At 41.6% G+C, this 25,266-nt stretch overlaps 1 protein-coding gene across 1 annotated transcript; it reads left to right on the top strand.

Moving 5' to 3' along the window:
* The first annotated feature begins 549 nt into the window (after positions 1-549).
* LOC118112227 (CD151 antigen) lies at positions 550-19,347 on the top strand. The gene is made up of 8 exons (XM_035161376.2): positions 550-782; positions 4,279-4,363; positions 8,058-8,249; positions 14,089-14,163; positions 16,523-16,627; positions 17,494-17,652; positions 17,868-17,954; positions 18,084-19,347. The coding sequence occupies exons 2-8, from the start codon at positions 4,280-4,282 to the stop codon at positions 18,141-18,143; spliced, it is 762 nt and encodes a 253-aa protein (XP_035017267.1). The 5' UTR covers positions 550-782; position 4,279; the 3' UTR covers positions 18,144-19,347.
* Positions 19,348-25,266: the final 5,919 nt, after the last annotated feature.

The following is a 25,266-nucleotide window of genomic DNA, read 5'->3' as shown; positions in this document are numbered from 1 at the left end:
CATATACACACACACATACATACACACACTTAAATGTAAGTTTATTTCCTTTTGACCAAATCATGTACATACCCACACTCACATGCACATACATAAATACACACACACACACACACACACATGCATACATACTGTACATATACATACACACACACATGCATACATACATACAAACATGCATACATACTGTACACACACACACACATGCACGCATATACATACACACATACATACACATATACATACACACACATACAAACATACATACATACACACACTTACACATACATACATACACACTTACACACACATACACACAAACACACATACATACACACACTTAAATGTTGGTTTATTTCCTTTTGACCAAATCAAACACGAACCAAACCGCTGTTTTAATCTGATGAGGTGAATAAAGATGAACTTAGTCAGATAACTAGTTAATATAGTTATGAACTGGGTTTTAAAGTTCATATTAATCCTTTATTCCCACGTGTTGTTTTCCTGCTGACGCCTCGGTGGAGGAAACCATCGCCCCGGGACAGAAGAAAAGCCCAGGAACAGTGAAGGTGGCCCGGGGTGGAGCCAGCCGCCGCAGCCTCCTCTCTCTCCCCCCCTCTCTCAGCTCCGCACCGTGACTCCTCTCGTCCTCCTGCTCCACTCGGCTGTCAGCGAACTCTTCTGTCCGAGGAAAGTGGACTTAAACCCCGGCCACGTCCAGGACATCTCCCCCCGCATTGTTTCATCCGTGTTCCCCCGGCAGAAGCTCCGACGGACGGCAGGTAAGACGGAGCAGGAAGTGGTCTCTGTTAGCTCACAACGCACCCGCCGCCTAGCACCCACCATCTTTAACACCGTGTTTATTTATAATATGCGACCCAGCCGCAACATGTACCTGCGTCACACGGACACTAAGTTAAACCACAACTTGTCACCAGGCGGTAACTTTCTTTACAAACAGGTGGTTTTGGGTTAAATAGGTGGTTTCCCCCCCCCCCCGGGGGGCTCGGAGCTTTAGCGTTAGCTTCCAGATGCTCCCGCAGCCTCACGCTCACAAACACCGAGGAAAACACCAAACTCCGGAGAACCTCTGGATAACCTCTGGATAACGTGATGAACTATAACGTGATGAAGGTTAATGTGTGTGATGGAAACAAACGTGGTTCATACAGAGGACTGTTGTGGGTTCGAAACCACAAGGGGGTCTCTCCACCTCTGTGCAGACACAAGTTGGGATTTGTAATAGAAATGCATTGTTAACTTTTCCCCTTTTAGACACAACCTGCTCAACAATAACAATCATGAAGTGTGGTTAGTTTTGTGTCCAAAGCAACAACCATAAGTCGATCGATCAATTAATCGATTGAGGATTTGTTGCATTTCTATGTCTGATATCTGTTAATTGGGCAATTGTAGTTTTTGCACTGTTAATTAGACAAAGTAAACTGTTTTAGTGTCACATGATTGAGATATTTCACTATTTTCTTTATACAAACAAGGTTTATCACAAAAAACTATGTTACAAAAGTAATTGAGAGATGTTATAGTCGTAATAGAATGTGTTATTGTTCTAGAGCAGCGAAGAAGTGAATGAATCAAGTAATCTTTGTCTAATGTGTGTTAATCAATTAAATTTTAGTTTTTGGACTGTTGATCAGACAAAGTAAACAACATGAAGATGTCACCTTCAGGACATTTGACTATTTCCCCTAAAGTAAATTATTTAAAAGTAACCGAGAGACAGTATAATGATTAGTGTTTAAGTCAGACAGACTGTTTCCTGTGTGACTGTTCTTCCTGTGTCTCAGGTGAATTGTGTTGAGGTGACACAGATGTGATTCATGTGTACTTCAAAACGTGACTCACTTCATACAGAACTTCTTTTGTCTACATCAAATAAAAGGTTGTGTTCACACAGGTAAATCCCATCACTTGTTTTTCCAAGTCTGGTCAAGCAAACGCAGGGTTAAGGGAACTCCTCTGCCAATAAGAATCTGTTCAGGGACTAATCTCTGGAATTCCCTTACGTTCATTCAACTCCAAAGTTTTAAAACATTTCCTTTGACTCTTAAACACGAGTCAGCGACAGCTCCACGTTTTGACTTCCCTTCTATGTTGAATTATTGATCAATCGTAGATAAGACATTGCACAATAGTTAATATTTTAGTAAGAGCTTCCGAAAATATGGTTAAATACATGGTTGATAATATAAAACTGGTGATTTGTGCAACAAGCGGCAGTAAATGATCATTTCTCTCCCAACAGGCCTGAAAAGGCTTCATCTACCTTCACTGACCTGTAACGTGTGAGGCCCTCACGACAATCTGTTTGCTTATGTACACGATAAAGAATATCCTGGACCTGTTCCGAGTATTTCACTGCTGTAATCTCCTTGAGTAGATAAGACGGGGCATTAACTCACTGAATGTGAATGGTGGTGAGTGTGTCCCACAGTCTGAGATAGAGGGACCGGTCTCGTTTAATGTGCCCTTGAGTAAAGACAACACATCCTGAGCTAACAAGATGCATTATAAAGATCAAGAGTTCTCCAAAGTTAAACTCTCCATGAAGAGGAGACGCTCCTTCTGTAGTGTCTTTCCATTTTAATCTTGTAAACATTTTTTTAAACGGAAAGTTACCTCTATTGATTCAGCTGCTCTGAAAAGTAAGAGATGGCGTTGTCAATAAAGTCTCGTTAGAAAATTTAATTAACAGGAACTCGCCAAGAGGGTCCACGGAAAACAGATGGTCGACAGACGAAGGCCCAGACAGACTCGGTCATTCATGCGGAGCACTCGTCTGGAGCGACAGTCGCGTACGTGAAGGTGGGGGAGCAGACGGCAGAGTCAGGAGGGGAAGGAGGGTTTGATAAGAGGGAGTCAGAGGAGGAGGAGGAGGGCGAGGAGGAGGGCGAGTCCGGGCTTGACTGGCAAGTCAGCCGAGAAAATTGTGCGGTTGGAAAGAAAGATGTCAGACTCAGGGAACAGAGATAGAGGCAGCGAGAAGCAAGTGTTGTACGTCTGTGTCTATAAATCTTTAAAAGTCAGCAGTCGTGTTCGACACTGTAAAAACGGTATCAAGGTTTAACACTGTCAATTACTGTGGTTTAAATACAGAGATTGTCGGGATAAATCTATTTTCAATCCTCTACAAAGAAAACCGGTGACACTTTTTAATCATTCAGCCCAAGTACGAGTAATTGTGTGAACTGAACTGTCATTCATCCGATCGTAGAAACGCACGCTGTGGAAAATATTGAATTCTCTGGAGAAAAATAAGAATATTTTGGATGTTTGTACCAGGCAGCGGGGGGGCGGGTGGGTATAATTTCCAGCCGCTGGCGAACTCTCAGCTCCTACTCAGTGCTTAGTCATGGATCTCCCTGCATACACATGAAATAACTCAGCTCACTGATTCTGCCGACACTGCTGATCTGATGCTCACTCCCCCCCCACACGGCCGCCATTAGCCCTGTAACATCTTATTTGGTAAAAGGGTCTCACACAAGCAATATATTTAGGGCCCTATAGTCTTTGTCTACTAAGCAAATCACCGGCTTTCAATGCACTTAATTAAGCTAAAAGTTTTTTTTACATGGTCAGAGAATCACTGGGATTTCATCCAGTTTAAAGCTGCAACAATTAGTTGATTAGTTGATTTAATTAAACTGCAGCCATTTATTAAATTCAATTGTTTAAATTCTTTTTTAGGAGAAGCTGTAACTTTTCTTGTTCCAGCTGCTCAGCTTTGAGGTTTGGCTGCTTTTCATTATATTCATATATGACTTTAATTTGAATATATTTGGGTTTGGGGCAAAAAGAAGACATCACTTTCCTTATTACCAAGTTTTAATGAGAGAAGGAACCTTGGATAATACGAATAAATTGTCCCTTTTTAAATCTTTAGACATTTTCTGTGATTTCTTTATTCTCTTTTATTATTTTGTTGAGATCGAATTTTAGAAAATATTTAATTGCAACAAAAGTATTTTCTGACGCTGCAAGGAACTTAAAAAAAGCATTGTTTCTCTATCGGGGAAATAAGTTAGTGACGAACGTAGGTGTTTGCCATTGTCATGAGTTTTTAAATGTAAATATAAAGGTTCCAGTTATTAGAAGAGTCTTTGTTTGTCACATTTGTCTTCACCATCACATTTCTTTGTGACAGATTTCAGCTCTTGACCAGTTTTTGTGTATTGATTGTGTTGTAGCAATTGAAAACATCTCTTACTGTAGTAACCTTGTCCTAACTGACCTAAGATCTGTTGTCTTTCGCAGCATGGGGGCTTATGAAGAGAAAAAGGAAAAATGTGGAACCATCTGCCTGAAATACCTCCTGTTTACGTTCAACTTTCTCTTCTGGGTAAGTTTCCGTCGGGCAGAGTTGAGCCAACACGAAGGACTTGACTTCACAAGTGCTTCAGTTTGTCTGAAGAGCTCCTCAAGCTCCTGCATGTTTCGGGCGGAGTTTTTCCAAAATGCAGGCGTGTCCTACAACCTTTTATAATCTGGTTGCGTAACTTTAATTGCATCCTGATTTATCTTTTTGATTTGGTCATGCCTTATAACATTTTATCACCAAGTTAATTGCTGGGATCTTTGAACACAGCGAGTCTGAAAAGAAGTCGGACTGGGCAAGAAACACAAACTGTGGTGGGAATGTGAAACTAAAGAGCAAACAAGGATCAACCCAGAGTCATTACTACCGACTTAAAATGAGAGAAATGACCTGAGATGAAGCAGGTAGTTTCTCTACATGTCATAGGGAGGGAAGGAACGCCAGATAAGAGCTTTCTGGAATGAGCCATTTGTTCCAAAGAGGTATGTGAGACTAGCTGAAGGAGAAAGAGGTTATGTGAGGGTGAAATTTCCAGGACAATACTCAATGAAACAGAGAAACTAATCTCATCTCTGACAAACTATAAAATATCCTTATTAAAAGGAAAGTAATACACGTACTATGCCTGTCCTCAATTGACATATTTCCATATTATGAAATGGAAAAGTCAGCTGATAAAACTCCGAACCAGTCAGCAAAGCATTTTTATTCTGGCAATAGATAAAGGCCTGCTGCGTTTCCACTTCATAGAATCAAAGCCAAGTTGCATTCTTTCACACAGAAGCTGCATTCAAAGCTGAATTCCTCAAAACTTTCAATAACCTCTACAAATAACTGGTTTTATGACTCGGCTGTGTGATGTACAATACGAGTGAGACACCAGTGAAGCAGCCGTACTGTCGCTGTCTCGTTCTCAGCGTGAAATCTCACTTACAGCTCGGCCCATATGTGATAATCATCTGTCTGACAGAATCAGATCGCTCTCAAATTGGCAGATAAGCAGCACTGAGACAAACCCCAGAGATACAGATAGATGGATATTTCAGGACCAGGTCGTTGACTTGCGTGAGATTGTGAGATCATTTAAAAATTCTTTAGTGTAGCTGCATGTAAATGGCAAACCTGGTGTTTCTGGACTAAACTAAATGAACACACTGCAGTTCCATAAAGTAATTTGCTGAATAACAGCTGTTCATTTACCTCAGGAGCAACATATGGTCACGATGTCCTGTTGACTATTGATGCACTGTTTGTTTTTATGAGTTTTTTAACACCAGATTGAGTTTAAAAAAAGGGAATGCTTATTAAATAAGTAAATAAATATGATTGATTTGATTTGTTTAATGTTCATAATAGGGTACAGGGTATCATATGTTCCTCCTTTATGATTATTTTTACATTTTTAAGATCACAACAGCTGCGTTCTACATAAGAATTATAATTATTATTTAAAATAAACTTGCTATCTGCTGTGTTTGTTAATATTATCAAGGCCAAGGAGATAACTTTGAGCCAACAGCACAGTGCAATACAATCAAAACAAAATATTTCTTGTGTCAGCAATGTTCATAATAAAATCAAATGCAGAATAATAAACTACATGTGCACACACTTTGTGCACGAGGACATTGAAAAGTATCATCCAGCTGATAAATGACACATATTCAGTATTTTACTAAATGCACATGTTTGCCTCCTGAATCCGAAAATGCACTGAAATAACATCTCATTCACTTCATGGTCCTTTTAACTTTCAAAAGTTGCCATCGTTACCACCTGCTGCCACCAGGGGTCACCACAGTTTGGATTTCCCTTGTGGAATCTCTCAATCACCTTTGGACAGGGTTCACTAATTCATGTGTCTCATTCAGGTTTAACAGCAGGTACAGACGCAACCGAGCGTCGTGTTCACAACACGGTTTAGTTACTGCAACGACTGAACCATGTTCGGACACTTGATTCTGTTGTTAGTGGGTCATTATGTTTTATTCAGGAAGCAAGATGGTTGTAAAACGTTGTGAGAGGCTTTTATTTTAGAAACGTTTTAACAAATATTGTGAAATAGTGTCACTTTTATATATGTCAAGTTAAAAAAGATTTGGACTCGTTTAAAAACCTCCTGTAGTTTTGATTGAGCACCAACACACCTCTTCATGTCAGGGTGGAACTGTTCACCTCTCAGGTGGTGACAGGCAGTTATGATGAAAAACACTGAGGATCCCTGACTTTTACAGGCTGCACGGCTCTAACATCAAGTTAATGTGAAGTCTGCTGTTTTATCAGGCAATAATATACATTTAAAAAAAGAACAGACGGTTATATAGCTTATTACTGGTCCTGTAAAGTAGTCACTTAAGAGTTTTAATTGGACTCTCTCTCTCTCTCTCTCTGTCTCTCTCTCTCTCTCTGTCTCTCTCTCTCGTCTCTGTCTCTCTCTGTCTCTCTCTCTCTCTGGGTGTGGTGCAGTCTGAGTCAGTGTCTACTTTCTGTGGTCGTCCTCTTGCCTTAAACATTAAATCTGAATTAGTCAGGCAGTTAGATTGACGGCTTTGGCAGGATGACAGATTTCTGTAGCAGAGCTGCACCATCTGCTGACTCCTCGTAGTAATATATCGTCTTGATTTGATTTACCTCCTATTCACTTCAACCGATGGCTTAGATAAAGCTGGACTATGAAAGTATTCATTTGATGGATTGAAGCATAGATTTTTATTTTTTTATGTTTGTTTTTGATTACAGTCAGTCCTTCCTGTGGGCTTATAATAAGTCCTCAGATTTGAGACCATATGGTTGCTGTGTAGAGTTAAAGTCCTGCATCTCAAAACATTTTAAAGTGAATTTTCCCAACTGGCTGGTGTTGAAAAAGTAAAAGTGCGGGCAACTACCTTTTATCTTATTGATCAATTAATCTGATAATTTTCTTATTTCAATTCTTAACACCCCCCAAAAAAATTCAATCACATAAAATCTGATTTATTTATATAGCACGTTTAAAAACAACAGGAGTTGAGCCAAAGTGCTTTTCAAACACAGCAAATGGATGAATAGAAAATAAAAACAGTGTGAGAGGAAGATGCAATAAAAGACACACAAGGTGAAAGTAAATGAGACGAGAAAAGATAAATTAACGGAACCACAAGACAGAATCAGGCTGAATTAAAAGCAAGATTAAAAAGGAAGGTTTTTAAATTATGTTATATGATAATTATAAAAAGACCTAAGGTGGGATGGGAGGTTATTTTAGAGTTTAGGAGCAGCAACAGAGAAAAGGTTGGTCTTCTTTAGTTCTTAGAGACAGGGGGAGTGAAAGGAGTTGATGTGAGGGGAGACCTAAGTGACCGGGGGGCAGGATATGAGATCTGGAGATCAGTGATCTAATGAGGGGCTAGTTTGTTTTGTCTGACCAACAGTCAAACACACACAAATATTACATTTGTTGTCATTCAGGACAAAGAAAAGCAGCAAATCCTCTAATTTGTGATGCTGAAAAAGCTCAGTCATCACCTAATGGCACCTGAGCAGCTCTTTTTGGCTCATTCACAGTAATATTGCAGCATGAACTGATTCTAGATTCGATTTATCTTGTGTGGCGACCATTAGGCTTTAATTTCAGGCTCCTCCTTCATCGCTTTGAAGCTTAGTTTCATATTAAATCATTTAAATCCTGTTTCAGGAACCACAGTCGTGTTTCTGCTCTAATCACGTGCTCTCCTCCCAGGTGGCAGGGGGCATTGTGATGGCGGTGGGTGTTTGGACCTTGGTGGAGAAGAGCGACTACATCAGCCTTCTCTCCTCCAAGACCTACGCTGCCTCCGCCTACATACTGGTCCTGGCTGGAGCCATCGTCATGGTAACAGGCGTGCTGGGCTGCTGCGCCACCTTCAAGGAGGAGAGGAGGCTGCTGCGAGTGGTAAGAGATCACGTCAGGGTTGAGAAATCCAAGTGTGTGTAACACAAGTCACTCAGGCTGAGAAACCTAAACAAAATCGAACCAAACATAGTGGGAATCATTGGTAAGCAAAACATCTCGAGCTCATAGACTCAGGTTAGATCTGTGATCACCTGTTGTTGGGCGAGAAGCCACATATACCAGTTTTTAGTGATAGCTATTACGTTTGTCAGCATTGGCATTAATTAGTCTTGCTTGAATTATGTTTTTAACATGCAGCTTAACCTCCGTTGATCTAATATTACCGGGGAATGTTCTTTTCTGAAATGTTGTCCATGCCGGTCAGGAAATTACTGCTTCTGTATCACAAAGGCTTGTTATTTTCTGCCTGTTATACAGTTTAACATATCACACTAGGTTGTAAACTCCCAATTGTTATGCCCCATTTTTCTCCAGCCTCTTTTTCACATATGGTGATAATAGGAGAGACACGAAATGTCACGGAGTTCATTCAGGTTGTTCTTCAGGAGGATGCTCATTAATTTATTTGTTCACTGAGGTCATTCTTGGCTTAGGAACGGATTTAGTTTAAGCCAAAAAGTAAATGTGGACAATACACGACATTCGGAAATAATGAGTTTGTTAGAAGGACATTTTGGTGCCAGACGCACAGGTGCTGAGAAACAATAAAGGCCAAGGTTGCCGTCAGACAAAACACCAACTTCACAGGAGACAGCACGTCTCTCATTTTGATTTGACACATGCTGAACACAGACAGAGCTCAGGTTTTTCCAGCAGAGACACCTGCATGGCAGCTCGAAATACACACACAGACAGGAACACTACACATACACACACTATACAGGAACATCACTGTTGGCACCACTCAAATGTTTCTGCCTCACAAGCTTTGCCAGATCGTGCGTCATCCTTGCCATTATCCAGTTTTCAGCGGAATCCACAAGAATTCGGCTCAGCCAGATATTTTCAGCTTGAGAAAAGGCAGGTGTTAAAATACGGCCAGAACCCACAGTCATACTTATTATACTTATACATACTTATTATATATTAAATGTAGGTTTTATTTAGTATAGTAAGCAGGTTCTAGAGAACAATGAGTTTAGACATTTCTGTACCCGCTGCACCAACACAATTAAGGCCACATTTAATTACCCTTTCTCGTTTAAAAAAACAAAACGTCTTTTATTCGCCCAATAAACTGGAAATGTCAAATTTTGTGCGATTTGGACAACCGATACTTTGAATATTAATATATTTCGAATTTTGAATATTTGCGACCGGTGCTCTTTAGCAGCGTTATACTCATCAATGTAAGTGATGTCGATCGTAACAACACTGCATTCACAACCACTGATTCTGCAGATCAGGGCTCTGTGTTCTGGGTCCGTCACTGAACTTTCAAACAGGCAGGTTAAGAACAACCACTGCACTAGTTATTACAATATAAAAAAGTTAGCATTGTCTGATTGCATTGTCTGATTGGGGTATACTGCACATGTAGGTATCTGTACTATCAGTATCTGACAGCAGATTCCCCGGGCAGCCTATGTGTGTTTTTTTCGAGTCTTTAAAACATAATTGAAAGGTCTATAGATCGGTGTTCTGTAAGCTCTCACTTTGTCCAGACTATTTGATTTGTGACTCAGCAGTTGTGTGTAAATCGAGATGTGCGCACCACCTCCTCTCCTCGGTGTTGTGTAGTAGATTCGAAACGCTCTGCGCATCCTGAAGAGCCGAGATTAGGGCGATGAATCACAGTGAAGGAATGAACTTGTCAGCAAGGAGAGATGCTATCGAAATTGTTAAAGAGGGCAAACATAAGGGCGGAGGAGGAGGGTGGGGTGGGGGGGTAGATTAATTGTTTTCCTGTATGTGTTGAGTGCCTGGTAACTGCTGGAAGTACACGAAAGAGCAGCGGTGATTGGCAACAGTGTCCCGCAACCAAAAGGTCAACAAATTCCACCACAAAATAAAGCTTATGCGGCCGTAACATCAGCAGCTGTGAGGTGGAAATAAACTCTGTGCAGCTGTTTGCTGATTAAAGGGAAGGACGTATCACACTTTATATCAGAGATGATCTGTACACGGTGTGAGAGAGAGGTCGGGTAGACAAAGAAACAAAAAAAAGAGGAAACTCTCTTACTGGAAGGGGGGGTGTCTGCTTTGTAGAAGAGCGACAGAACAGCGTAATTGACCGGGGGAGAGGAGGGAGAGAGTTTTTCCTTCCAAATGACAAAGAGCCAAATGGAAAACAGTCCTAACAGAGGCTGGATCCACCTGTGGAGAAAGTGACTTCATGCAGTCGGACCGGATGTGTTGGACGAGTCGGAGTTTGTCTCAGTCCGTGCTTTGCCTTTCTCTCTACTTCTTTCTCATTCTCTCTCTCTCTCTCTCTCTACATATCTTTTACTTCATCTCTACAGCTGTAATGTTATGTTTTTATCTTCCTTTTGTCTTTATTTATATTTCTCTCTGCCTGTCTCACTCAACAAAAAGCTAGAAATGGATAAATAAATACACAAATTAAACTTAAACTTTTTATTTAGAGCAGGGCTGCATCTGGCAGTTGATTTTCTCAGAACCAAAGCAACATCATCAGTTTCATGTTTGGTCCAATCATAGACTGTGTATATATAGATGGACAAAATGTCTTCACTTCCTCTCTCTACTAACTTAATGTTGAGCTTGAACAAACATCGGTGTGATAAGAACCACCTAAAATGTGTTTGACGTGCATTTTGACTTTTTAATCTAGCACATGTCCCATCCATTAACAGGGTGCATGATTAAACTGCAGCCATGCTGGTGCTCATCGAGATAGTTTGGCTTCACTTTTTGGGAGCAGTCATGTTTATTCAGTTTAATAAAGTATTTAGTTTAAATGGATATATAAAATACAGAAAAGCACCACTACTTGATTGTAAGGAATATACTCAATGCCACATATAAGGACAAATACTCACAAAGTCTGTGCCTCTCAGCATCTCAATATTTTCCCCATTTAATTGAATTTAGTTTCCTCTTATTTAACTGTATTAGTTTCCTCTGTCTCTTTGCCCTGGAGGGTATTTATCTGAGGCACCAGACTGGCAGACCTGCGAGCAGAGGCAAAGGTCACAGCGATCGCTGCTTCGTGGTTCCCTGCTGTCATGCTGATCCGCTCGCAGCCGGTCTGTTCTTCAACCCGATGAGTCTTTCATGACTTCTCTTATGACCATTGCTCATGAACCTCGAGCATTTATTCAGCAGCACAGTTATTTGAGGACAATCTGTCACGATTCAACAAGGAGTGAGACATAAAGCTCTGCTCAGTGTTGTGTGAAAAAGGATATTTACCAAGTTCACTGCTCATTGATTTCTACATGGTGATGAATAACAACTAATACCAGGTTGAGGATGTTTGTGTCTGTGTGCAACTGTGAAGAAAGTGAACTCACCTGTGTGTTTCTTGTTTGAATTCATGGTGCAGCTTGAAGAGTTGAGATTACAGCCACGGCTCACCTGTCATCGAGGCTGCAAGAGATTGTAGAAGATGGACAACATTTTATTGAACCTTTATTTATCAAGGAAAGGTGCATCGAGCTGGAGAATCTCTTTTTCTAAGAAGAACCAGAACACAAAAGCACAAAGCTGCAGACAGAAAACACAAAAAAGACCAAATTGAAAAGAGCATTTCAAGATTTCCACTTTGTAGAAGGGCAAGTTAATATCAACGACATCTTAAGAAATATTTAACTTCTAGTTTTAAAGATTTCTTTGAGATTCAAGTCCTTCTCCAGCATCTTCCAAACGGCAGGTGCAGAATACACAAAAGCCCTTCTTCCAATTTCTGCACAGGCATTTGGGATGGAAATAGATTTTCTGCATTATGCAAATACTGTACATAGGTATAATGGGAGCAGACCCAGAGAAGTGCAGTCTGCAGTGGCTGCATGTTTGTGTATGTGTGTGTCTCCTCGTCATCTTTAGGACCTTTTCCATCTTTTAGGGTTTGGGTTGCAATTAGGTTAGGTAAGGGTTAGGGGTTTAGATGTGATGGTTAAAGAAGAAGTGTGTGTGTGTGTGTGTGTGTGTGTGTGTGTGTGTGTGTGTGTGTGTGTGTGTGTGTGTGTGTGTGTGTGTGTGTGTGTGTGTGTGTGTGTGTGATAGGGAGAGTACAAAAAGCTGCAGAACCTAAGTGTGGTGCTGTCACGGACTTGTATTTACTCAGTGGACCTAGTTTGTGGTGTGATATATCTTTGTTGAAACTTGTACACTGGCCCAGCACTGGCTCCGTTTCAGCGTTGTAAATCTTGTGTGTTGTTTTCTACTTGCTTCCTCTTTCTTCTTATATTTTACACCGTGGTTATTTAGCTATCTGTGCTTTGGAAGAGAAAGTGGTTGTGTCGGGGGGGACCCACAGACCAAAGAGCCAGTTACCAACAGGGGGGAAATCATGACTCAAATTTGAAGAGTCGCTTGCCGGCCATGATTGCATAACTGCAGAGGTTTGTGAGTGCACATTGTGGAGGCTACAGAGGGAAGTATGCAACAAGCCTAAAGGCCAAGTTACACTTTGTCACAGATAGGTCGTAATGTCCAATATTGTTGGAAATTAAGTGTTCATAGTTGTTGCAAATGTAGAGGCCTTTTTTGGGGCTAATTCTATGCAGGACACCAAATTGATTCAAAGGTATCATCGTTGTGCTTTTGGTCATTTGAAGGAACTTTCACTTAATGGACAGGTGTTGCTAGATCGAGGAGCACAGTGAGAGCACAGGATCATCAAACATAAAACCTAGTTTTAGTATCACAAGAAGTCAATTTTGGGATCTTTGTGTCCTTCCTCTGTTGTCCCGCTTCTCTTCGAACCTTCAACACGTCATCACGAAGCATCTGAGTCCTCTCAGCATTCAGACCCAGAGCCACTCAGAGATCTAATCAGACCAAGCTATCAAATCAAAGACCACATCCACATTACCGGGCTAATTTTCACCCTCTGCTAGCAGCAGGCCGGAGGGAATTGGGTCAAGGTTTTGGTGCGATTAAAATCTCCTCTCTTCTTCAGTTCTGATAAAAACTTAGGCATGAAAAACTGACCTTCCCTCTAACTCCTGAGTCTGGTCACGAATCAGATACCGACGATAAGCAAACATCACTTAGAGGCACAGCCGGTGGGATGTGCCCCTGAGCACTTACTCAAAGTTTTTGTAGTTTCAGGATTTAATAAACTGACTTGGAGCAAAAAAAGCTGAGAATGATTAGAAACCATAAAATGCACAGAAGAGTTTTATGTCAATGTGCTTGACCTAACTGTTGTCGGGCTGCTTTTTGTGTGCTGAACAATGTCTACATGTAATAAACCCTGCTGGTTCCAGTTTATCACTTACACATGTCCACTGTAAAGCAATCCAGAACATCAGGTTTGCAAATCCAAGTTTTAAAAAACGCTTTTTTAAGGCTCTACTTGGTGCAGTTGTATTTGACTACATCAGAAACGTGTGTGGTTTTATTAATGTACAAAATTGTACAACTGTCTTTTTTGACTACTTGTAAGCCAATTCTTAAAGTTAACATTTTTGTATTCTCTTAGCCATGTTGAATTGAAAAGTTAATCATCACATTTATGCTCATTGATTTAACATTTTGCACGTCTGCCTCATGCTAACCTTGGAGGTTTACATCTTTTAGCTGTCCAGTCGCAGCTTTACAGTTTTGGCTCACTCTCATCACCCTTAGCTGGTGTCTTGTTTATATTTTGTTCAAACTACCTTGACTTTAAAAACTGTTTCATCTGTTTCATCACATTAAGAATCCATTGACTGTATTTTCTCTCCTCTGTTGTTCCCCTTGTCCACAGTACTTTGTCCTGCTGCTGTGTATCTTCCTGTTGGAGATCCTGTCCGGCGTCCTGGCGTACATCTACTACCAGCAGGTAACCCCCCCCCCCTGGTCCCATTGAAGGAATAGTATATTTAAATGTACTGTACAATGAATCATGATACGTTTGAGGGAGCGGCTGAAAAATATTTCAATTGACAAAAAGCATCATTTAAAATCTGACACAAAGGATTTATTGTGTGTGAATCTCAAAGGTAATGTTACTATGTCCACTACTGATGTACTAAATCAACAGAGCATCCTCAACAAATATTTCATGCAACCTAATCTGAGCACGTAGTTGAAAGTGTTGTAATAAAACACACACACAACACTTTCAGTTTCCCACGTGGCGATGGCATGTAATTTGAACGGAGACAGAACCAGCATGACAAATGAGATCTCAGGGAGTAAATATGAGACGGCACATTAAAAATACAAATATCAGACCGGCAATATTACTCGTGCTACATTTAGTCCAAATGGAACGAAAAATGCCTCCAGTCGTTCACATAACAAGGCTGAATGCACAGTGTCAGATTCATTTAAAAACATATTTAGATTTTTTCTCAACTGGTGTAGACAGACGGAGCTGCTCTCTCTCACCAAAGAAAGAAAGATTAAAAGACTCTAGTCATACAGGTTAATGATTAAAAGGGATACAACTCTGTATGTGATTATTTTCTAATTCACTGTAGTTTATTGTAAAAGCAAAACTAAGCCTGAGCTGTTTTACTGCCACATTCACATTCTCACTTCTACAGTCTGCACTGCAAGTAGCTACAAATCAGGCCCTTTTTTCCTTGTGCAATATTAACTTGACATTGCTCTCCACCAGTACCGGTCCCTCCCTGACTATGGTACTAAAGCCTGCTGTGCTTGTAGCTCGGCAACAGGACTTTTCTCAGTCTAGAGGTGCAGTGATATCTTTATAACTGCCTCATTCATAATACACCACTGTGAACACAAGCAGTCGCTGAGCTCCACAGCTCTGTCCTGCTTCCTAAATCTGTCTCTCCTTTACTCGCTTCCGAAGAGCGTTGCTAAAATCTCTTAACGCCACTCCTCTTCCTCTATTCTTCCTCCTTTCTTATTATTTCTCTTTCTCTAGTGATAAGTTGAAGAAAACTGTGCATTTGCATTTTTTCCCAGATGCCAAACACCTCATGGAACCTGCTTGTAACTCCCCCACAAACACTTATTCACAATTAACAAGCTGCAGATTCTTCACGAGGGGGGGGGGGGGCATGCTACAACCTCCTCCACCTTTTATAAAGGAACGTGACGGCAGCAGCAGTTTACACCTGCTCATGTAAACATCTCAGTGTTGCCTCCTTCAGGCAAAGTGAGTAATAATTATTGCACTTTTTCCACGTGCAGCCAATAAGTGCTCCACCTGCCTTTGTAGTTGCTGTCTCTCATATGAGAGGTTTCACCAAAATCATCATAATAATAATATCTGTTTCAGCCTCCTCCACTAAAACAACCCAGTTCAAAAACATCCTTAAGGATTCTGGATTCTGCCTCTTCGTTTCTTCTCCTTGCACCGGGCATTATGACTCCAGTTAGGAAAAAGAAAAATCCTGCAGGTGTATCAGTCATAATCTTCAGGTGGCACCTGTGTCCAAACGGCAGACGCTGCTACCTTCCTTTGCCTCTAGATGGCGCACGCTGACCTGTCATCACACACACTTGCTGCTACTTTCTCGATAAAGGACGATCTGCAGATCTGTGTGACTCTGCAGCTGAAAGATACTGGCCTGATTATTTTTTATGGCCATGCCACCACCACCTTAATGGAGGCCCAAACTCATATATGCTTTTATTTCTATTTGGGTAATGCAGAGCCATAATGGTGCCCCCACTACTGTCTCCACTTATTGAGCAATTTTAAACCTGGAATTGCTGTTTTATCACGACACCGCTGCAGAAACTGTCAACAGGTGAAATAAAAAGCTTAACTTTGCCTCCTCCTCCCTTCTTTCTCCTCTTTTTATCATCACCTCCCATCTCATCTCTCCCCGTCCTCCATTCCCTCTCTTCATAATTCATTCCCTTGATATCTCCTTCAGGCTTTGATTTACAGTGGTTCCCCAGCTGGCTTGTTGCCATAGAAACTGAGCCCCCCCCAGACCTCCCACTCCTCCAGTGAGCGTTGTCTGCCACTGGTCTGGAGAACAAAAAAAAAAACACAGACTTGTTCTGTCTTCGCCCCGGTTTTGGTCCTCGTCTCCACCTCAGAGCTGTTGTCCATGACGTGTTTTGTCGAGAGCAATGACATCCTGTGTCGTATGAATCTCGTCGGTAGAAATATCAACAGTTGCCACTAATACATCACTGATGGTCGTGTTCAAGGTTTTTGGGGTTGCTACCCGGCTGCTGATGCATTTGTCTGCGTTTCTGTGTGTCAACAGTTGAACGAGGAGCTGAAGCAGAACCTGAGGGACACCATGACCCAGAAATATCAACAGAAGTCCCACGAAGGCATCACCAGGGCTGTGGACAAGCTGCAGCAGGAGGTACGTGTCTGGAGGGTCGGTTAATTGCATTTTGCAGCACAAAGTCTTAGACGATAACTGATATTTATTCTTTACAGTAAACCTCTTTGACCCAAAAGCAAATTGGACGTTTTTAGGCCTCCACAGCTTCATATTATAAATTAACCTGAGCGTCTTATCCAAGTCACGTGGACCCAAATGTGGCTTGTTCACTGGAAACCTATCATCCCATCAGATTAGAGATTTTGATGATGGGGTGAGTCAAAACAAATCCGATTGTCGTCCCTCTGACTGAAGCTTAATGGACTTTTCTGTTCTCTGCTGTATTTTCCATCTCTTCGGCTCACACCAGTCGACAGCACACAAAGAAAAATTGATAAATCTGAGGTGTAGTTGGTTTATATTTAATGCTCGGGTTTCCGAGTTTGAAAAGCCCCCCCCGGCTATCAGATGTCGGCATTTATTTTTTATACTTTTCTTTTTTATACTGTTCTTAACTTTTTATTCTGGACCATTTCCAGCCATTTGTTTGGACTTTCTGCACTTTCACGTTTAAAGGAATAGTTTAACTTTTTGCTAAAAAAAGCTTGTTCGCTTTCCTGACAAGTTACGGTCGGTGAGAGGATTGATGGCCTCCTTTTTTTTCTGCAGCCAGTTATCTTATCTGACTGGAAGCAGCTCTTCTAGCTCTGAATCACATCTAAAGTGCACCAATCTAAACACGCAAACTTCCACTTGTACAAATTAAACTGGGTTTTAATTCTCTTTGATTTAGGAAAGTATAGTTGTTGGTATAAAACGGTTTTCTAATGTTTCGTGGTTTTTGTTTCAACTCTTCCAACTACCTGTGAAGCTAAAATATGTTTTCCTCTCGTCTTCCGTGTCAGTTCAAGTGCTGTGGGAGCAACAATTCATCCGACTGGGCCGCGAGCATCTGGATCCGCTCCAGAGACTCCGACTACAGGGAGGTGCCTGACAGCTGCTGCAAGACTCAAACTGAGTTGTGTGGCCGCAGGAGCCACCCGTCCAACATCTACAAGGTGGAGGTGAGAGGATGAAGAGTGATGAAGAGTGATGCTGGGTGTCGGCGGGGTTGAGATTCCACCACCTTATCTGTATTTCTGTCATGTCTCAGAGTCTTAGAATAGACTTCTTTTTGGTGTAAGAGCAGCACTGGGACAAGTACATATGTGAGGTGTATACATAGCATTTGTTTGCAGTGAGACTCCAACATGAAGCCGAGACTTTGCTTTTCATTTAGGGCGGCTGCATCACTCAACTGGAGAAATTCATCCTGGACCACCTGAAGATCATTGGAGCGGTCGGTGTCGGAATTGCCTGCGTACAGGTGAGCAAAGAGCAATCTCCACTTTTTCATCACGTAAACAGAGACTGAATAAATGCACAGTGCATCCATCGAGATTGCAGGTTTTTTGTTAAATTGTGTTTTCCTTCCTTCCTTCACTCCAATCCCCAGATCATCGGGATGGTGTTTACATGCTGCCTATATCGAAGTCTAAAGGCAGAGCCGTACTGAGAGAAGCAACAGAAGAGAAGTGTGTGGGTGACGGAGGTAACTTCATCACCGCGCGCCACACTCAAACAGCCCATAGCTTCTTTTCTTTGCCGTGCACTCAGGGGGAGGAGAAAGTTGGCGAGGGATCCCATCGTACATCAGAAGATCTCCTCTCGGTAAACAAAGGGTGGAAGAACACTACAAGGTTTCTTGAAGTAATTAGGCACTTAAATTACTGTCTCTGCTCCACAAGCGCTGTGAGGAAAAGCCTCTGAGAGAAACTGATGAGAGTTACAACACAAGATTGTGTAACTCATTGTGTTAAAACATTGTAGTTTTCTTCCACTCTGATTCCCTTGATGTACTTTGATATGTGTGGGTCTAGTGTGACACCAGAGAGAGAGGGTGGTGTAAAGATCAATGGAGTTAAACTGGCACTTTGCAGAAATTATTAATCCTGGTCGCAGCAGCAGCAACTTCTCTCCCAGCAGCAAGTTTCCACCAACCCACATCACGGGTCTTCTTCTACTGAAACATTTAGTTTTCACATAAACTCAAGCAGTGTCTATCTCTGTTCGATCGCGGCCTTTTAAACTTTTTAATTGTTAGTTTTTATACTTTGTAAACGATGATTTTCTCCAACACCTGATGTGCTTTCTTCTGAGCGATTATTTCCCGTTTGATGCCTTATGATTCTTCCCAGTGTCATGTCAGTGTATCGTCATGTTTTACACTAACCTGTTACGATTGTCTGAGAACGTGCAGGTTCACAAGTCAGTGCCATTTTCTCTATTGCTTCTCTGTTAATGAAGTGATGTTGTGATTGTGTTAATGACACATACAAGCAGTGCCACTGATAGTGCTCATTAGAAAGTTCATGTTTGTGTTTTTACCTTTTCTTTTACACGAGGGGTTTATGCCAAAGTTGTCGACTGTAACTTTTTGTGAGGACCTACTGTTTCTCTTCCAGCCTTATTCTACTGATGCCTCTCTTTTTTAGATTGTTTTCCTAAATGAAGATTTAGTTCACTTTCCAATAGACCATGAATATGTATTATTTTGTATTTAACAAGACACGTGTTAGTAGATGAGTTTCTCACTGTTAGTAAAATGATCTTATCCCGTGTGCCTCAAAGACGACATTAAATTAATCTGCTGTATCTCTTTGTCTTTGTGATAATCCAGGGATTTATTTTACTCTGAATAAACATCAGTCAACACTTCACTCTGTCTCTGCAGTGCTTCTTTCCCAGCTGTCGAGCAGCCGTTACTAAACAAGAGGCAGCAGCGGTTCCGTCATTTTTAATAACTTTAAACGGCAGCGCTGCACAAACGCTGAGCGACTGTCCTTCACTCACCAGGTCAAGTCATCCCAAAAAACTGCCCAAATAAACCATTATTGTGTTAAGAGAAACCATGTGCCTGTAACCAGTGGCCCTGACACAATTGGCACCAGCTTACAGGTGCATTAGTGTATTAATCCAACCTCAATTCACTAATGTTACTGTAGTGTTGTGGTTTGAAGGTGAGATGTGAGCAGCTGCTGCTCGAGTCTATCACCTGTACCTGGGCCTGTGACGTGTGTTGCTCTGCTGCGGGGTAGGAGGCTACAGCTCATTTGACCCCCCCCACCGCCTCTGTATTGTCGAGAGTGACTGTGCATCAGCGTCATTGTGTAACAGCAGCAGTTACCGAGTGCAAACACAGGGAGGCAGCACCTGTCAGGCTTTCACCAGCACAACACTACACTGATGAAAACAGCTGGTCAGAGTGTGCAAAACACCCAGAGGCTGTGGAGGATCACACCCCCCCCTCCCCAAACACATTCACACCTCCAACTCAGAAAGGCCAAAAAAGCTTCAGCATGTGTTGTTTTGGTACGAAACATACAATTGATTCATCAGAAGATCTGCTTCTCTGTGTTCTCTGTAGCGAGCGAGAGGAAATCAACCAGCAGCCAGTCAGCTCACAGACTAATTGGTTTCCATTGGGACTGCTAACAATGCAAATTAAGCCATTTCTCAGTCTGTGGAGCTGCCGGTGTAAAACCAACCCCCTTTGTGTAGCAAGGCGCAAGTGGCGGAACGAAAAGGACAGAAATCAGCGTGTACTGTCATGGCAGCCCCTTGAAGGTGCTCTCGCAGCACACCTTGTAAAAGCTGAGTCATCCCTGGCTAAATGAGCGGGTGAGAGAGGTTTTTTCTTCTCTCTCTTCCAACATTTATCATTTCCATTAGAGTGAAAGTAGTTCAACACATGGTAATTTAACAGGGCACCTTTTCAAAAGGAGCGGACATCTGTGGAATGCAACTCCTTTAACCTTGCTGGAGTGTGAATCTAAACGCACGACAGAAATTTCTCCGTCCTAATACAAACCATAATAATTCTCCCTCCTCCTCCTCCAGCCGTGCAGGCCTCCCTGTGTTCGGCTCGCTTACTGTGACAGCTCACATCCCGCCTAACACCAGGGGTATGTTAATAATGCCGGTGCGTGACATTTCCAAAATATCTCCTCCAATACTCACTAAGCAGTTGTCCATTCGGTGCACATGTCACCCGCTGCACCTTGGCCTGTTGGGCCCATCCAGCTGAGAGGTTTGCTATTTTCAGTCTGTGTGTGTCTGTGTGTGTGTGTGTTTGTTTGGAGAAGGGGGGGGGTGTACACTCTTCACCTTAAACCTTTTTTCCTGGGAGATGATGTGATTTCTGTGCCCGCGGGACGAACAGACGGGAGAGAGCTTTGCCACAGATTGCAGCTGACGACAGGAGGAGCAACACGGAGGCATTCGTTCCCGGGGTCGCCCAAGGGCAGGGGAACCCAAGGGCGCACAAAGCTGCGTCTAATTTTGGGCATGGTTGGTTTTATTTTTAACTCTAACTTTAACTCCTGAGGTTAAGAATTTGTTGTTTCTGATTCGGTTTCCCTGTTCCATTTATCATGAGCTGAAATGGCTCCTCCTTTCGCTGGGGTCGAGTTAGGCTTGAGATGAGGTTGAGTATCAGTGTTCAGGACCCCCCAAAGAGGTCTCCTGTGAGTTGATGGATAATCTTTGCATATTTTACCTACGCAGGCTCCAAATTTTCAAATGGATTAGTTGGAGAAGGGCAAATTATTCTTAACTATCTGTCCACAATTAGAAATACAGAGCATGTGGACAGAAAAACAGGAAACAAGTGCATCCACCATCAAAGCTGTTTAGCCACTGTAGCCTGTTTATTTTTTATAGTTTTACTTAAGTGTTTTTACTCGAGATGCACCATCAAATGATTTAATTTGATGGTGCATAAAAGATGTTAATCTTTTGTTTTTTATGATAGTGAATAATAATTTTATTATTTAATGAATTCATTCAAAAATGTATTCCTGTAAACACATTAAATTTTTCATTAAAAAGTTTTATTATAATTAATTGTGTAAATATTAAAACCGTTGCAAGAAATAGTTTATGATGCTTTATTTCAGCTTCAGGCCCACAGTGGTTAATTAACTATTTCCGTGACAAAAACATTTATTCAATATTCAATATTCAATCTTTGACAAGGAACTGCAAAAACATTAAAGAAATCACAAGCATAAAAAGTTAGAAACTACTGAGCAGCATCTGTGTGTGAACTTCACATAAAGAAAATGGGGTATAAAGCAGTGCAGGTATTTCTATGGGTAGAATATGTTACACGGGCTTTGAGGCAGTGACTGTGATTTCCAGCCGGCTAATCCTGTGCTGTTGCTGCAGGTGAAAACCGGAGGTCTCAACATAATCTGCTGTCATGTTTAGCCGCGTGCTCGCTCCGCATCCCCAGACATCTCTGCTGCAGGCGGAGACGTCTCAGGTCATTTCATTTTCATTCAAGACCTGGGCTGTTTACATTGTGTATGTGTGAGGAGGAGGAGGAGGAGGAGGAGGAGGAGGTGGAGGGGGCTAACAAATGTAATCTTGAGTCTGTAGATGGCAGCAACACTCTTGGCCAATCAGTCTCAATAAAATGGGGGAAAAAAGTCTTTTGTCTTGGCTGTCGAGGGCTGCCAACTGAAATTGAAATTAATTGGAAAATCCAATGTGAAGGGAAAAAAGAAAAAATGCACTGTAATCGTGAAATAAATCCAGTCGCTGCAAAGATGAGTTGTTTCACCGTCTGTCCCTCGGCGCATATACATATCTGCCTGAATGAATGCACACTCACACTGTTGCTATAAACATGTGGATATTAGTGTGTTAAAATCCAAGTCATGCCTGAATCCATCAACACAGAGTCACAGCCTCAGCATCATCCACGTGATGGTCCGGACTCTGGGTCAGGGATGAACCACATTACGCAGCAGCAGCAGAAGGAGAAGCTACGTAAATCGTCCGTTTTAATCTGCTGCACTTGGTCAAACTGTAAATTGACTTGCTGAACACGTCTGATTGTGTCTGACTGTTTTTACACATTTATCAACCGTGTTTGTTAAGTGCTGAGTTCACTGCTTTAGGGTGAGTGTGTGTGAGGGGAGGGTGTTGATTACATAAGTCATTTACGTTTTCCTCCACTTTGAGAGGGACTGGCTCAGCCGAGTGAGAGACTTTGAGCCCCGGCAGCTTTTCAAGCTCCGCTCAGACTAATACTGAACACTGAGCTGTGTGAAATAAAACCTCTCGCTGAGCTGCCTCCCAGATTTTACGAGATGTCACTTGCACATCTGTTGAAGAAAGGAGCCACTACGAGGACGTGCGTCAGGGGGGAGGGGGGTAGAGCTGCTGTGTGCTGACAGGCGGCTCACATGTGGCTCTCATCCCTTTGCATGCAGGTACAGTACCATACAGCACAGACATCGCTCCCTCTGTCACTCACTTGCTCACTCAGGCTCACTCCAGCCATCGCTCTCTCCCCTGAAGCGGAGCGGCCTCCAACATCTGGCTCTCCATCCTTTTTCCCCTCTTCTGGGTCACATCCCATGTAGGCAGAGGAGATTCTGAGTCCTAAGGTGGTCAGACGTCCTCCAAGGTGCTTTCACCAGCTGGCTGTTGGTCTCACTCCCGGGGGTTGTGTTGTATCTGTGTGAGAGGGGGTTATTACTTTGGGTGTGTGTGCCCCTCAGGGATGGAAGCAGAGTTGCAGCTGTAGATGTGGAATGAGGAGCCAGTGAGGCCCAAATATCCAATATTTCATTAAATAAAGAAAGATTAGAGAAAAGTCCAAAAGATAAACAAGTATTTGTGGAGTAAAACTTTGTTTTGACCTCTGTTCTGTCCTATTTATCATCTCAGGACTCATCTTCATCGCTGCACATCTTCATCTGGACTCTGGCAAAAGATGTTGTATCTCAATGGGACCTTTCTGGTTAAATATGAATTCAGATTTATTTTGTGACCCAAATACAGAACATTTTTGTTGAAGTCAAAATCGAGCTCATTTAAACTCCACATTTGGTATTTTAAACTATGATAATTCATAATGTGTCTGTATTATGGAGTAAAAGCACTGGAGTAGTAAGTATATATATATACATAATGGAGTGGAATGGAAGTATTTAATGGATATACTATACTTTTATTCACACAGTTAATAAGGTGCTTTAACATATGCACTAAGGTAACTCTCTACCACCAGTTTCCAGTGAATCAATACACTAAAAAACTCCATCTTCAATTGGTTATGATTTAGTAGAAAGTTTTTAATGCTATTTTTTTAATGAAAACTCCTTAAAAGCCTCTGGATGATCTCAAACATGTTTCGTCACAGAGTCTAAAACAAGACTGGAAGGGACAGAGTTTTATAGTCATTGTTCAAGACAAGAAAATTACACAAGTCTCCTGGTGCACAGCACATGTGATGAATTATAAAAGTAATGAAAGGACAGAAAGATGAATGTTGATTAAAAAAGACAAAAGACTTACAAGGTACATGAGACTACTGAGCTTGTGCTCCGGTTATTTCACACTGGGGGTTGGTGAACTATGAGGGTAAAAGCAGAGTGCTCTAATAGAACCACCACTGCTGGGACAGGAACTGTTTTTCATCCTGGAAGTCCAAACTGCACAGTCTGTAACTTCCAAGAGTTAGAACAGGTGGTGGCTCGGGTGGGATGGATCTTTAATGATGTTGTGAGCCGGCCGCAGGCATCACGAGGTGTCGATTGAGTCCTGATGAGATCCTTCACCGAGTTCACTATCCGCCTGAGAGCTTTACTGCACTTTATGTGTATTTACAATTGCAGCCTGCTTGAATTTATTACCGTGATAATGACAGGGCACTAGTAAGCACATTTCCCTGTTTTGTGTGTGTGTGTGTGTGTCTGTTTTGTGTGCATATCTTTGCATGCAGTAATTTGCATTAGATTTCTGAATATTCTAAACGCTGCATGTGCACTTTAGATATCTTATTGATAGCGTCTCAACAGTGCCGGGGGTCAATGAACCTGACCAAAGCTACCAGGGACATTAAATGTACATTAAAACACTTTTTAAAGTGTATAATAAAATGCTCGTTGACATGCCCGGATAAGGACACGAGGTGAGATGAGGAATGTAGATACGCTGTTTAATGAATTCAGCTTACAATGAATAAAAATGTGAAGGTGAAATTGTAATTAAAGAGCAACCACAGGCCAAGAGAAATACGCACGGCCTATTGTGTTGTTAATGGAGCTGAGAGCTCGTGCACCTGCACCCAGTGGGGGCTTGAAGAGGAGGAGGCCCATGCTGATTGCTGTTTGTGGCAAGGGGAGGAGAATCCATAATTAAACACCCACTGTACATTTCTGCTGCTGTAAAATATATCGTGCATCACAACAAACACCAGTAAATCACATCTATAATTAGGTTACAGGTAAAGATGAGTGCACCGAAATGCTGTATGTATGTATGTATTTATGTATGTATGTATGTATGAATGTAGTAAGGTATATATGTAGTAATATATATATGTAGTAATGTATATATGTACTTAATGTATGCATGTAGTAATGTATATATGTACTTAATGTATGTATTTATGTAGTAATGTATATATGTAGTAATATATGTATGTAGTAATATATGTACCTAATGTATGTATGAATGTAGTAATGTATATATGTAGTAATGTATATATGTACTTAATGTATGTATTTATGTAGTAATGTATATATGTAAGTAAGAAACGTCACATCCGTAAATAAACCTTC

The sequence above is a fragment of the Hippoglossus stenolepis genome, chromosome 1, assembly GCF_022539355.2.
Source record: "Hippoglossus stenolepis isolate QCI-W04-F060 chromosome 1, HSTE1.2, whole genome shotgun sequence".
Taxonomy (NCBI): Eukaryota; Metazoa; Chordata; class Actinopteri; order Pleuronectiformes; family Pleuronectidae; genus Hippoglossus; species Hippoglossus stenolepis.
The sequence above is the reverse complement of the archived record's forward strand: the minus strand, read 5'-3'. Positions and strand labels throughout refer to the sequence as shown.